The sequence below is a fragment of the Sitophilus oryzae genome, unplaced genomic scaffold (assembly GCF_002938485.1).
Source record: "Sitophilus oryzae breed Bouriz unplaced genomic scaffold, Soryzae_2.0 scaffold_1576_pilon_pilon, whole genome shotgun sequence".
In the NCBI taxonomy this organism is placed as follows: Eukaryota; Metazoa; Arthropoda; class Insecta; order Coleoptera; family Curculionidae; genus Sitophilus; species Sitophilus oryzae.
Genome location: NW_022146254.1, coordinates 5,643,328 through 5,658,709, shown reverse-complemented (window position 1 = coordinate 5,658,709; position 15,382 = coordinate 5,643,328). Strand labels below are relative to the sequence as shown.

Here is a 15,382-nt window from a genome sequence, read left to right as displayed (position 1 = left end):
GCACTTCTATCTCCGCCATATTGGAAAAGGTTGAATGGCCTTGTGTGGAGGTGGTGGTGGGTCAGCATGGTGGCCCGGCCGTGTTGCCGCTTTTCAACATGCCAGGTGTGACGTATTAAAAATAAAGTGGGGATTTTTATTCTGGGCTTTTTTGTTTTTATTTATTTTCTTAAGAACGACTTCAAATTTTTTGAAAGTGAGATAGCAGAAAATTCTAGAATTAATTGCTTTATTCAATTATGCTAATTCTAAAATATAGTGAAAGAGCCCATTAGAGTTTTAGTCAGGTAGAGAGAGTTAAGAATTATTTTTCTAGCATCATGCAGAAGTACTGTAGTTAAGAAATGTTTTTAATCCATACTGTTTTTAATCCATACTTTTATATTATATATTTTTAATCCATACTTTTATATTTAATCCATACTTTTTTAATGCATTACTATAGTAAATTGATAAATTTTATTGTTGTGAATTACATATTTTTATATTAAGAGTGAAAACCAAAATTATCATAATTCTCATAAAGCAGATCTTTGCCTAAATCATACTTTTCTAACTTTTCCAAAATTCTCTTGGCATTAGCTGAGCAGCATTGGTCACACTCAGTATGAGTAGGTAAATTCAAAGCCATATTGAGATAATATTTTGCCCTATAAAATAAAAATATTATGTACCTATTTTAGCTAAAAAAAACGTCAAAAAGTTTTATATAAAACTCTGACTTAAGTTACCTGTAATATTGTCCAAGTTCTATACAAACACTACCTAGTAGATACACATTAGGTAAGAACGTTCTAGGCAGTAATTCTTCAGCTTTATTTAGATGTTTGTAAGCCTCTTCAAAGTTAGATTTAGGAGGCTCTTTAAACAGGTATCTAGCCAAGAATCTCTGAAACCAAGTCATATTGGCCATTTCATAGTGATATTTGCCGAGCATGTACTGAACTGTTTACAAACGCGATGCGTATTTTTAGATAAAATAATTATGTAGTATTATTTTCGTACTTGTAAAATCTTTAGGATTAGTTTGGCAAGCAATTTTAAGATGGTCCTGTATCTTTGTATATTCAGTCACTTTGGTTTCTAAACTTTCAAGGCCATTTTTGGCATTTAAAATAACAGCTAACCATTTGTGATAGTAAGCCTTTCCATCACCTGAAATCGTATGAAATAATAATTACAACTTGAAAATAACATTACACAAATTAAACCCCATTTAAGTGATAGACCGAGAGCTGGCTACATAAAAAACCTTATCATCGTTACATGGCTAATTTTTTGTGTGAAGTATCCTTTTGTGTAGCCATTGTGAAATAGTCATGTCTGCCAGCGCGATCCCGGGGCTTAAAGCGGGGGCGGCCAATCGAAAGGGTGAAATTTGGACACTAAAAATATTATAAGGTACACGAGTTGTAATTGCCAAATAGCTTTTATTTATTATTAAGAAACGTGTATAATTGTTGACAGATATTTTTCTCGTGGCTGAAATGTCGGCAGACAACGCGAAAGAGGCATATAATTTTGACAAAAGAAAATCATCGCATACATGCATGTCGGTTGGTGGAATGGCATGTTTATTGTTAATTAATTTAAAAAGCCGTATGCAAAAGGGCAGACAAAAATATCGTTATTGAAATAATAAAAAAATATATTTATAATATAATCGTAGGTATATTATATGATTTATCTATACTTAAATAGATGAGGCGGCGAGCGTTCCCTGAAAGCGCTGGAGTAATATCGCGCTTTTGATAACTGTCTGCAGCTGATTGAGCCACGATCTTTTTGTCTGCCCTTTTGCATACGGCTTTTAAAATAAATAAATAAGACATTTCAACAATCGGCATGCAAATATGCCATCTTTTTTTTCATTCTTCAAATTTTATTTTTTAATAATTTTTAAAATTTCATGCCTATTTCGCGTTGTCTGTCGGCATTTTAGCGACTGGAAAAATGTCTGCCAACAATTTTCCAGGTTTCTTAATTATAAATAAAAGCTATTTTCGCAATTATAACTCATGTATCTTATAATATTTTTAGTGTCAAAATTTCACCCTTTCGATTGGCCGCCCCCGCTTTAAGCCCCGGGATCGCGCTGGCAGACATGACTATTTCATAATGGCTACATATAAGGATACTTCACACAAAAAATTGGCCATGTAACGATGATAAGGTTTTTTATGTAGCCAGCTCTTAGACTATGAGTCAGTTTATTTAACCTATATTCTTTCGTTAGTATATTCTGTGCTATATTCATTTATAATCAAATGAGAAATAAATGCAATTCTTAAAACGCTTATTAATACTGTTACGTTCTTACTGAGTTCCGTGTGGATAATTCAGGGTGCTGGGGTGCACCCATACCATCCTAAAAAAAGCAGAACGGCGTAACGACTTTGAATTGATTTCCAGCAATTCTATTGGCTGAAAAATTCATCTGTCAGAAATTTTATCTGTCAAATTCATCTGTCAAAAATTTTAGCCAATAGAATTACCGGAAATCTATTCAAGGTGATACGCCGTTCCGCTGTTTCTAGGATGGTATGGATGCACCCTCAAAGTCTTATTTAATTAACGAAGTTTATTTACACAAAATAAAACTAAAAATTAAGTATATAATATAACACTACGAGTATAATTAATAAAATAGAGATGCCCCGAATAGCGGATTTGCCAAATAGCCCAATACCGTCAATTGAAAGAATTAGGAAGATACGCAACCTAATGGACAAATTCGTGACAAGGCTGATTTGATTTCCCCTTACGTTAAATTGTTTAATGATAGAAAACCCGTATTATTAGCGTACTGTACCCAAAATCCGTAAATCTACGGATTAATCCGTAGTTCTGGCAACACTGTCTCCGGCAACCACCCACTTTGTCGACAGAGCAGAACTACGGTACAGTCACGGCACATAAAACAATCGGCACGCCAACTCTGCTCAGATTCCATTGTTTAAAATTTCTATAAAATTTGACCTTGTCGGCGCCATTATCGTTTCCTAGTCAGGGCCGGATTAAAACGTATCAAAAAATTTCTCAGAAAATACGACAGGGTCGTATTAAAAAAATACTGTAATTGACTGAAACTCAATTTTATTTACACAATACTTTTGTCCAAACAAATGAATCGTTAACCGCGCATACTTCTCGAAAAGTAAAAATGAAAAAATCAATTAAATATTTCACTGTAGAGAATAGACAATTAAAATTAAAAAACATGCAACTAACAAAAACATGCCAGGAGTTACAAATAAGAATTAAAGAAATACCAATAAAATATTTATTGAACAATATAAAGAGGCTATACGTACAAATTATTCCCATCAATGGGCGTAGCAAATTTTATTAATATTCAAATTTCACAAATTAATAAATTCACAATTTTTTTTGAGAAACTTCTATTTTTTTCATGGCAGGAAACAAAGTAGGTACCGCATTGTATTTTATACGGTTACAAAGTGAATTGGTAAACATTTTAAATTCAAAATGAACAGAACGCAACTTGTACCTTTTGTGGGCCTTATATATATCTTCAATCAAGTCTTCTCTATTAGCTGCAATTGCCCATGTTCTTGCCCTAAAAATGTATTGTTAACTTATTTTGGATATACTCATTTTATTTACTTTTATAATTATATTTAAATTAATAGTATAATGATTTTTAAATTTAATTTTTAATGTCTACATACCACATTAAATCTTACTAATATTAAAGTTTGTTAAGATTTTTAATTATATCTTCCTATTTAGCTGAATGTCCTAATATGTATACTACTGTTTTTTTTCACAACTAAAATATGTTAAAATAATTAATCACATATATACATACCTAATAGGATCTCTAGGAAACAGAAAGAAACTTTTATTGAACAACAAAAATAAAACTACTAAAACAAATTATATTACATAATAATAATAATAGCTCCCGTATATAGCGTTTGACGCCTTGGGAGTAGCAAGGTACAGCTTGCCATACTAGAGCCGTTCGGTATACAAAGGAAGGTAATGTGGCTAGCACTACGCTTCAACCGCCTATTATTACCTCAGGATTGTGAATCCCAAGTACTCATTTAAGGCTGAGTCGACTTAGGTACCCAAACCATTTTTATTTTAATAAAAATTGTCGGCTGATGAAATGCCGGGTGTGGGATTCGAACCCACTACCTTGAGATTGGTAGACGAGAGCCTGTACCTCTACGCCACCGGGCACCTATTGGCAACTATATTACATAAGAAACGAAAATAAAACTAGAAAAACCAAATATATCACATAATAAACAAAAATAAAACAACAAAAACAAAATATATCACTCAAGAAAAAATCAAAATAAATTAAGCCGCACGCTACTGACTCGAATCTGCCGTAACTGTGTGTTGTCGCTGAAAAAACTACGACACTGGTTACTTTCTGTTGATGGAAACGCAAATGGCGGCGTGCGCGAGGATATGCGCGTAGCGTTCCCGCCAAAGCGAGTTAGCCTGCCGTGTGATTTATATGCCGTGGTACAGTATTCTTTATCCGCTGCTCTGTAAACGACTATCAGCGCGCAGCGGCGCAGAGCTAAACTAAATCTTGGACATGTTGATTAGCGGCGACGGTATCGCCAGCTACATCTCGGATGTTAAGTAAAAAAGCATCTCAAAAGTGGCTCACCCCTATAACTTTTTTATTTTTTCATGTAAAAAGATCGAGATTTGGTATGTTAGTATATGACATAAATTGGGATTGATTGCCGTATTCAATTGTTTTCGGTCACTTCCTGTTTTACCGGAAATAACTAAAACTTTTGATTTTTAAATGGCACCCTCGGTATTTTGTTACTTTATTTGACAGAAAATGACACTCTGAATAGAATCACATATCATATGTCAATTCTTGACATTTTCGAATATGGTTCATTTTAAATTGAAACAGACATACGATTCATAACGACAATTTGACTCGAAATACCAAGTGTGTGGTACCAAATTATTCGTAAAAAATACTTTTTCCAAATATGCTAATGAGCCACCCTCGTCCCATTTGAAAAAAATTGAGATACCTATCATTAAAATTACGATTTGGGCATCTTTTAACTGGCCAGGACAAGACACTAAAAACTTTAGACGATCAAATCTATTTTTTCAAGACTCCTTGATTAAAAATTAATATTTTTAACACAGCTATGGCACCCTAGATTGAAATTTAAAATGCAATATTGTTTTAAGCGAAAATGTCAAAGTTAACATATGATATATCATTATATTCAGAGTGTCATTTTCTATCAAATAAAGTCAAAAAATACCGAGGGTGCCATTTAAAAATCAAAAGTTATAGTCGTTTCCGGTGAAACAGGAAGTGGCCAAAAAGAATTGAATACGTCAATCAATCATAATTTATGTCATATACTAACATACCAAACCTCGTTTTTATATCTGAAAGTATAAAAAAGTTATAGGGGGTGAGCCACTTTTGAGACGCACCCGGTATATGATAAATGTCATCATACGAAATATTCAGTACCTATGAAAGAATTTTTAATTATGTTGTTATTCTACGTTTAGCACGAATACATTTTCAATACATAATATATACAATACGCGAATTTTTCATCCAAAGTTATTTTCGTCAAGGGTATTACAGATATTATACAATTTGATATGGCAACACTGTCACTTTCAGTTCCACACCGTTTTCGATTTGCGTTAGCTGGCCGAATTAGAGGAAATGAGTGTTTTATGCGTTGGCTGCAGAACGAGTGGTGGCTCTACCATACATTCAAAGCCAAAGATTACATATTACTACAGTACTTTAGACATAAGGGAAATGAAATCAGCCTTGTCAATCGAATACGCCCATAGGTTGAGTATCTTCTCCATTCTTCCAATCAACGGTTATATTCAAGAAATTCCACATCTTGTTAGTCTTAAATACGAAATAAAAGTTAACTTATATTATTTTTTTTTATGGCATCTTGGTGAACATCCCAAAGCGCAACTTTATCCCAATTTAACCATGTTCGTATCTATTACTGTTATCGAGATACCAATGCTTGTACCGTACCAATACTTTGAATTTGTAGCACCCTGTAAAAGTTGGCGTCTAAGGTCACAAATTCTGCTGCAGCCCATATATGGGCGTTACATGTCCTTGTATTCTTTAGTCATTGATATTCATCCATCTTCTTCTTCTTCTTTTTTGTTTCGTTCTTACTTGCTTACTTAATGATCCTTACTTTTTAAAAATGTTCGGCCATAATTTCGGGGGGGGGTTTGAACCCCCAAAACACCCCCTCAGATACGGCCCTGCATTAACGGCTTCACAGCAAAAGTATCACTGACCAGTCAACCACATTGTGGGTGATAATGGGGCGATTAAAACGCTTATTTATTTATTTGAAACATTAAAATTGCATCTCAATTTTTAACAGGATTAGCTGTGTTTTAATATCTTTGTGTCTAAATGTCATAAGGGCTAACGTCCCCGAAACAATTCGTCTCTGATAATGCGCACTGACCCTTAAAGCGACTAGTTTTCTTACACTATGGTTGCGCTACATTGCTGGCAACGAATGAGCAATTTTGCATTTGTTGTAACTAAAAAAATCGAGAAAATATACATATACAGGGTGGTCCGAACTGTATTCCGGAAACTTCGGCAGCATATTCTGCACAAAAAAATAAGTAAAATAGTTCGTATAAATGTATGTCCTAAAATGCTTCGTTTCGGATATACAGGGTGAAGAAGTTTCATTTTTATTTCGATTTTTTTCCAAATAATTTATGAAGTAACGTCAATGTTTGGATGAAAATTGGTGTCTGGGAGTTTTTTGATATGAGAAATTTGATTTTGATGTTAATAAAACTCCTTCTTGTAGAGGGCGTCGCCTACATATTTTTTAACTAGTTTGAAGAGTTTTCGTCTTTTCGTCTATACCTGTATAAAAATACCGAGTAAAAAAATATACATTCACAACATTTTCTACGTAAAAAGGTCTCTTGGTAAAAATCGTTACGAGTAATGGTTCTCGAGATATTTGGAATCTAATTTATCAAAACCTATCATCATTGACATAAATTAAACATGTTGACTAAGAAATAGTTATTAGACTGAATTCATAAATTTGTAGGTGGCGCCCCCTACAAATAGGAGTCATACTGACATCAAAATTAAATTTATCATATCAAAAAACTCCTAGACACCAATTTTGATCTAAATATTCACGTTACTTTAGAAATTATTTGCAAAAAAATCGATGAATCGTATGAAACAACTGAGTGAAAAAATATACATTTTCCTGATTTTCTACGTTAAAAATGTCTCTTGGTAAACATCGCTACGATCAACCGTTTTCAAGATATTTAGAATGGAAATAGTCAATACATGTCATTACTGACAAAAAATAAACACGTTGAGTAGATAGTTATTTGACTGAAACAATAAATTTGTGAAATTTTTATTTTTTTAAATTAATCATAAATTTTTCTGCGAAAAAATGATATGATAAAACAGTTTTTGTTGAACTTTTGGCACAAAAACATTTCAAATTTATGATTTCAGTCTAATAACTATTTAGTCAACATGTTTAATTTATGTCAATGACCGGTATTGATAATTACGACTCCAAATATCTCGAGAACCATTACTCGTAGCGATTTTTACCAAGATACCTTTTTTACGTAAAAAAAAGTCGTAAGTGTATATTTTTCACTCAGTAGTTTTATACAGGTACGGACGAAAAGTTATTACTCTTCTAAACAGTTAAAATACATGTAGGTGGCGCCCCCTACAAATAAGAGTCATGATGACATGAAAATCAAATTTCTCATGTGAAAAAACTTCTATGCACCAATTTTCATCGAAATATGGACGTTACCAAGGACTGTATATTTTATATTCTAAAGGACTGTTCGATCGCGTCAAATCGCCGCTGTCGTAGTCGCCGTGGAATGCTACGTCACGCGCTGACCAGCGCTCCACAGTGCGGCGGATGGTTATTCTAGCGGGACAAAAACTCAAGAGCAATGTTTGGGACTTAAAATCTAAAAACGTAGCAAATGTTCTAATATATAGCAACTATATGGTTAAATTTATTTATTTATTAACAACTTAATTTATTAATAAATACAAGATAATAAAACTATGATATTATTCGTACATGACACACAAAAACCGTATTATAAACTATTGCCAAATACATACATCGACAACTGAGACAGTTTTTGAAATTTGAAATACCGCGTGGAAATTGAAAATCGGACAATTTGGTGAAGGAATCTTATAAATAGTTAGTTTGTTGTGTGTTATAAGTTAGTAATTGTGTATAAAGTGAGAAAATAAATTCGTTAAGTATTTTATCGTGAGTTTAAATTAGTGGACCCACGGAATCCGTAACAATATTTTAATTTTAATTTTAACACTCGGTAATTGTAAATTCATATATAGTAAGTACCTAAGACAATTTTTTAAACTCAGTGCCTTTTGATGGAGTTGTTTTGTTTTTATACTATCCGATTGAAATGAAACTTTTTGGGCATTCATCTGTTAAGCTTGAACTCCCTGTGACTGTGACTACCTGTGTTGGTAACTATTGGTAACTCAAAAGATCTACATTATTTAATATATCGATATTTGAAAAAAAGTGAAAGTTTGATATCTGCAGAATAAAAGCACGAAGGATTTTAACAAATAATATACGTACAGTAGAAAAGTACATACCTTTGGCAATCTTCAACATAATTTGGCTTTGGAATAAAATGTATAAACACTTGTAAATATTTTATTTTCGTATGATCTCTGCCTTGCTGAGCAAAAAACGACCAAATTTGGTTGATAAAAATGTATCGAAATACAAAGAATATTCATGCATTTTTATATCAATTGGAATGTCTACTATTTATTCTTACAGTACACATTTTTTGGCTTATTTCTAACAAAACGCTCTTGTCCCGCTAAATTCATCTTCCAACGCACTGTGCGCTCGTCCGTCAAATGCAAAAATAACTGTCACTGTCTAAAATCTTTAGCGCCAACTTCAACTCGGTCATCAGATGACGTAAAAAAACTGACAGTGCAGGAAGATAGGAATCGAACTATCCTTATCTCTATATAATAGTATCCTTGGGACGTTACTTCATAAATTATTTGGAAAAAATCGAAATAAAAATGAAACTTATACACCCTGTATCTCCGAAACTAAGCTTTTTAGGACATACATTTATACGAACTTTTTTACTTATTTTTATCTGCAGAATATGCTGCCGAAGTTTCCGGAATACAGTTTGGACCACCCTGTATAATGATGGGAACTGTCATGTTCATTCACGTTCTGTCATAGAATATACAGGGTGAGTTTTCTGCGATGTTCTCTATAGGATCTCGAAAATGATGGAGCTAGAGAGTGGGCCAAACGGGGAAAGAATTGTAGTTTTGTGAGATCAAATATAGAACATAATATGTGCCTTTCAGGATTTTGAAAAAGTTTATGGCTTCCTTGATATTTCGAAAAAAAAGCAAATTTCGGCTATTTAAAAAAATGTTCCCTAATTCCATTATAATTATTCACTTTAGATAAAATGTTTTCAGATAAAAGTTCCACCATTTCAATGAAACTGTGTTTTCCGTTTCTTTTTTCTAAAACCTGTCATTTTTGACATATGACACAAATATATGATTTTTTAAGTGGAAACCATAGTTGGCCGTGACTTGATAAAAAGCCTTTTTTAAGCTTTCCTGTGATATAAGCTATAATACGAGGTTTTCGAAAAATTACTGAGTTATAGCAATGAATATTTTAATACGGCCTTATATGTATAGCCAATTCTTTTTTTGGCTAATTTTACTAGTTGGCATGGTTTTCTCATTCTATTATGATTCCAGTGGCGTAACTACACACCCGCCTACCCCCTATGATATAGAGGGTCCGGATGGACCAACAAAACTGTAATTTTTTCTTCTTTCCCCATTTGACCGACGCTTTAGCTCCAACAGTATCCAAGAACTCCATTGATTGCCAACGTTCTTCGAGGACAAGGCACATAAAGAAGAAGCATCCAAGATACTCATAGAGAAGATCATAGAAAACTCACCCTGTATGTATAAAATAATCTGAATGGATGTTTTTACTTATTACCTTAGTTGTAAGATCTACATAGCTATTAATAAGATTTATTTTTAAAGAAATTTATTTAATTAATACATAGTTACCCAATGTTGCTGATTTCATTAGAATATCATAAGCTTCTTGAAGCATTATCTTCCTCACGTCGACTGTCAAGTCCTCGTTTAAGGAAATATTGTATAATGCTTTAACTGTTCTCCATATAACACCAAGATCTTGACTAAAATACAAAATACAGGGTGAGTCAAGTCGATGGTAGCGTAAAGTTAATTATCTCGTTTGTTTTGAGAATTACGAAATATAGTTAAATAGAAAAGTTTTAGGTAGTGTTAAGACACACAATATTATTTTTGAGCATAGGCTTGCTGCATTTTAGGGATTTCAAGAAATTCCGACCGCGGCGCTCTCTACGGCAGAAATCATAGATTTTCGCTATGTATTTCACGCCGTCCGGGTTACAGTACATGTTGATCGCATCAAAATAATATTGAAATCGTGGCTTTGTCATAATATTTAAGTATTTAAGTTTTTTGTCTAGTGCAGTTATTGAAACTATAAAATACTCAGATACGAGGTTTGTGTGATGTAACGTTGTTTCGGGTAGTAAAAATAGTGATGGGATAACTCAAGCGAAAATTTGCTCGAGTACTCGATTATTGAAATAACCGACATCGCTCGATTATGAACGAGCGATGCATGTGACGAGTTACGAGCGACGAACGCAAGCGATTCTAAAATGGAATAAATTGAAATCCGATTTTAATGTGACATACTCGATAAAAAGCCGAGCGAATTTTCTACATACATAGCAAATTTATACGACGTTATCCGTAGCGTATCTGAGGGACAAAATTTTACCACCTACATGCATACAATGCTTTGAAATAAACTAAATCAAGCGATCAAGCGAATCGCTTGCTACTTGCCACTCATCATTGAAAGAATATGTACCCTGCGCACGCAACTTACTGCTTGGCGTTAACGAGTACTTACAACAAGCGACGCGTGACGGTCGAAAAACCGTATTTTTAAATACGAGCGATACCTATTTTGCTCAAGCGATCGCTCGATTATTGCAATCGCTTGAAACTCGAGCACTCGATTATTGAAATTAATCGGTTTTTCCCATCACTAAGTAAAAATTAAGTGAAAAAGAACTCGATCTGGGCGTCGCATTGCGTTCTGACAATTTCAAATGTTAATAAAATGGTCGAAAAAATGTTAACGCGTGAAGGAGGTAATTACGTGGTTGTTGTGTGCAATAACATTCTCAACTTTCCCGAAAATTCAACTCTCCCGAATCAACATTTTACAACTTCACAGCTTCTCAAACCAATTTGATCAATAACAAAAATGAATTCAAGCAGTTAGGTTAGGTTAGGTGTGAAGTTAATCAAGTGAGTAAACAAAGTGTCCATTACATAATCAAAAAATTAAATATACATATACTATGAGGATAAAATATAATTTGCAATATTAATGGTATACCTTCTCTTTTTTTCGCAACTAGTGCTTAAACATTTTTGTGTTAAATATCTCAAAAACCAAAGCACTTAAACATACTAAACCTTTATAACAAATACCTTATTTTATGTCCAAGAATCCAAAAATGAAATAAAATACTGGGTGTTCCATAAGAAAAAATATAACTTTAGTGTGGATCTTAGTTCTGACACACCCTATACATTTGAAAATAATTTTAAATTATGTACATTGCCTTCCTACATATATCATATATCCATAACAAAGTTTGTTTCTACAGTACGTCTGTCCGTTCTGTAGCTACGGGGTATCCGTGAGAGGGGAAACGATATTCTCTCGATGTTTTTCGTAAAAACTTAGAGGACGCGTCCCATCAATAAAAAATCGATAAATTTACAAGTAGCCAATAAAATGAGTGGGCGGAGCGATTCGCGGTGACGTACTCGTCAAGTCGACGCCGACGTATAAAATATATTGCTGTTTATTTAAATGTTTTTTGTCCGCATTCCTTTCATAGACACAGATCCAGCAGACGTACTGTACATCTTTCCGTTTTCGTATAATCAACCATTATTAATAAATATACCACCATTATTTCTACCCAAAAACTAGTTAATTAAATACTTGTTGTTTGTATTAATTGTTGTTTTAATTAGTAAATTATTCTAAATAAATGTGGATTTGACTCAGAAATCGATACAATAATAAGTTATGATAATGAACGTCTCTGTTGTTAGGTATAAATAAGCATTTGTCAAAAAATGAATTAAAATTTATAAGGTGTTACTTTTTACCACACTGTCTAATACACATACAAAATTCAGTTTTTCAGTATTTGGAGCAATTATTATTAATTAACGTAAACGGTCAATTAGGTAATGTAGTTTGAATACTGGGATCATATTAATTGGTCCTCTTTAATAAAAAATATTTAAACAATTTTTTATCTTTTAATGAAATAAGCGAACTATATATTAGTATCATCTGTACTTTTTGAAATTTTGTTACATCTTTAAAAATAACCTAAAATGTCAATATTCCATGGGTATAGTGATAAATGTGGTCTAAATTATAAGAAAATGCATTTTCTATGAAAACTTGAAGGGATAGGTAAAAAATGGCAATACAACTTTATAGACAGTTAAATTGTCCATCTGATTCTCCTAAAATATACAAGGTGTTCCATTTAAATTAAACAAGTTATTACCGTTTAAAGCTAGACATTTTTTTAAATAAATTTGTAGACACTCTGTATGACTCTGACCAATTAATATGATTCCAGTATTCAAACTACATTAATTGACTGTTTGCATTGATTAATAATAATTGCTTCAAATACTAAAAAACCGAATTGTGTATGTGTATTAGACAGTGTGGTAAAATAATGTAACAACTTAAAATTTTTATTTCATTTCTTGACGAATGCATTTAATAACAACAGAGACGTTCATTTTCATAACTTATTATTATATTGATTTCTGATTCAGATTCAATTCAGTTTTTCAGTATTTGGAGCAATTATTATTAATTCTTCCCCTAGGAGATGCAAGACCTTGTCGTTGGTGGGGCTTGGCTCCTGGTCAGGTGCTGGGGGGGAATCCCCCCTAGCACTTGGCTTGGTCTAAGAAGCATCTCACTCATCGTCTTGTCCCTGACTGTAGTGTCGTGGCTAGGGAATTGCACCTATAACGATACCGGGCGGAGCTACGGACAGCCTCAACCTTGGGGCACCGGGGGCACCCCATTGTATTTTACCCCTTACTTCTATATGCGGGGCTCTGTAGAAGTGGACCGACTGTCCCTAGCGACTCATAGGAACACTATGAGATCTGGTAATAATAGTAATAAAAACATCACCGGTGAAGCTGTGGGGAAACCCCCTAGCGACACTGGGAACAGTAACAATGAAAGTTCCAAAGGGCCAAACCCAAAGAGAACTACAGGAGAGGTGGCTGACACTTGCGTGAGACCATCCTCACCAAGTGGCGCCTGGCTACCACCTCCTCCAGGGTCGAGGAGCCTACCTCCCCATCTAAACCCAACAGGCGACTGCGTTTCGTCTACCCGGCCTGGGTCGTAGCTCCTCGACTGTGAGGGACACGGGTCTCCGTAGGAAGTCCTGGGACTGTATGATGAGTTATAACTCAAGAAAGGGGGACACAATAGATCTCTAAGGTCGCAGAGATTAACTCCCCTCCCACTTATTCTAATTCTAATTCTAAATTATTATTAATTAACGTAAACGGTCAATTAGCTAATGTAGTTTGAATACTGGGATCATATTAATTGGTCCTCTTTAACAAAAAATATTTAAACAATTTTTTATCTTTTAATGAAATAAGCGAACTATATATTAGTATCATCTGTACTTTTTGAAATTTTGTTACATCTTTAAAAATAATCTAAAATGTCAATATTCCATGGGTATAGTGATAAATGAGGTCTAAATTATAAGAAAATGTATTTTCTACGAAAACTTGAAGAGATAGGTAAAAAATGGTATAACACAATTTGGTAGACAATTAAATTATGCATCTGATTCTCGTAAAATATACAGGGTGTTCCATTTAAATTAAAAAACTTATTGCCGTTTAAAGTTAGTAATTATTTAACATACATTTTTAGATACTCTGTATAAGGTAGTAGTATTGTTATTATTGCAAAACAATATCTGATCAATAAATAAACTTCAGTAAATATTTAGTATTAAAAACTTCGATACCCTTGGAGAAATGAAGCCTTAAAATTTTTACTGCAATTTCATAAAATTGAAAATATTTCAAAAACGGTAAGGTTTAAGTGCGATAAACCTTAATGAAATTTACTTTTGTTTCAATCGTAGAATCTAAAAATAGAATAATATACAGGGTGTTCCATTTAAAAAAAAATATAACTATAATATTTTTTACTATTTGGGACACTCTGTATCTTGTTAAAATATTTTTATATTGTAGCTCTAATAGTCCTCAAACGAACCGAAAAGTTACAATTTGTAAAAATCTAATCGTTTAGCTACAATACTTCGTATCGTATGTGGTGAACAACCCTGTATAAGTTGACTGAAATATCACCTGTATTTTAACCGATTTAGCATTTCATAAACTTCCATATATTGGCCTTCTTTAAGCATTTGATCCGCTTTTTCTATGACATCGCCCAGGGGTTCGTTTTGCCAATATTTTGCGATTTTTTCTTTATCTTCATTGTTTGGCATTAGGCTCCAAACATACTCCACCATACCGATAGATAATATAAAATATTTAGTTGGTGTTATGAGCGGATGTTTCGTTGATCGTTTTCTAACGGATAATTTTGATTTATACAAGAATTTAATGGAATTTACGTAACCCTGTCGTATAATAGTAGACAAAGGCATAATTCGTCCGATTTTTTTACTATTTTGTAATGAAAATATTGACATGTGTCAAATTTGTATACGGGGTTGCTCACCACATACGACACGGAGTATTGTAGCTAAACGATTAGATTTTTGCAAATGATAAGTTTTGGGTTCGTTGAAGGACTATTTGAGCTACAATTAGATACGGAGTGTACCAAATAAATTTAAAATATCAATGTTGTATTTGTTTAAATGGAACACCCTGTATATTATTATCTTTTTAGTTTCTACGATTAAAATAAAGGTAAATTTGATAAAGGTTTTAACATTTTAATCTTACCGTTTTTGAAATACCTATTTAGGTTTTTGTCAAAATACAGTAATTATTTTAATGCTTAATTTCTCTAGGCATATTTAAGTTTTTAAAACCAAATATTGTACTGAAGTATTTCTATTT

General features: G+C 33.1%; 1 protein-coding gene across 1 annotated transcript; it reads right to left on the bottom strand.

The window, feature by feature from the left end:
• Window positions 1-440: 440 nt before the first annotated feature.
• LOC115879413 (regulator of microtubule dynamics protein 1-like) lies at window positions 441-15,005 on the bottom strand. The gene is made up of 5 exons (XM_030896239.1): window positions 14,657-15,005; window positions 10,190-10,323; window positions 1,006-1,155; window positions 732-945; window positions 441-650 (listed from the first exon to the last, which is right to left on the bottom strand). The coding sequence occupies exons 1-5, from the start codon at window positions 14,959-14,961 to the stop codon at window positions 488-490; spliced, it is 966 nt and encodes a 321-aa protein (XP_030752099.1). The 5' UTR covers window positions 14,962-15,005; the 3' UTR covers window positions 441-487.
• Between the last annotated feature and the right edge of the window lie 377 nt (window positions 15,006-15,382).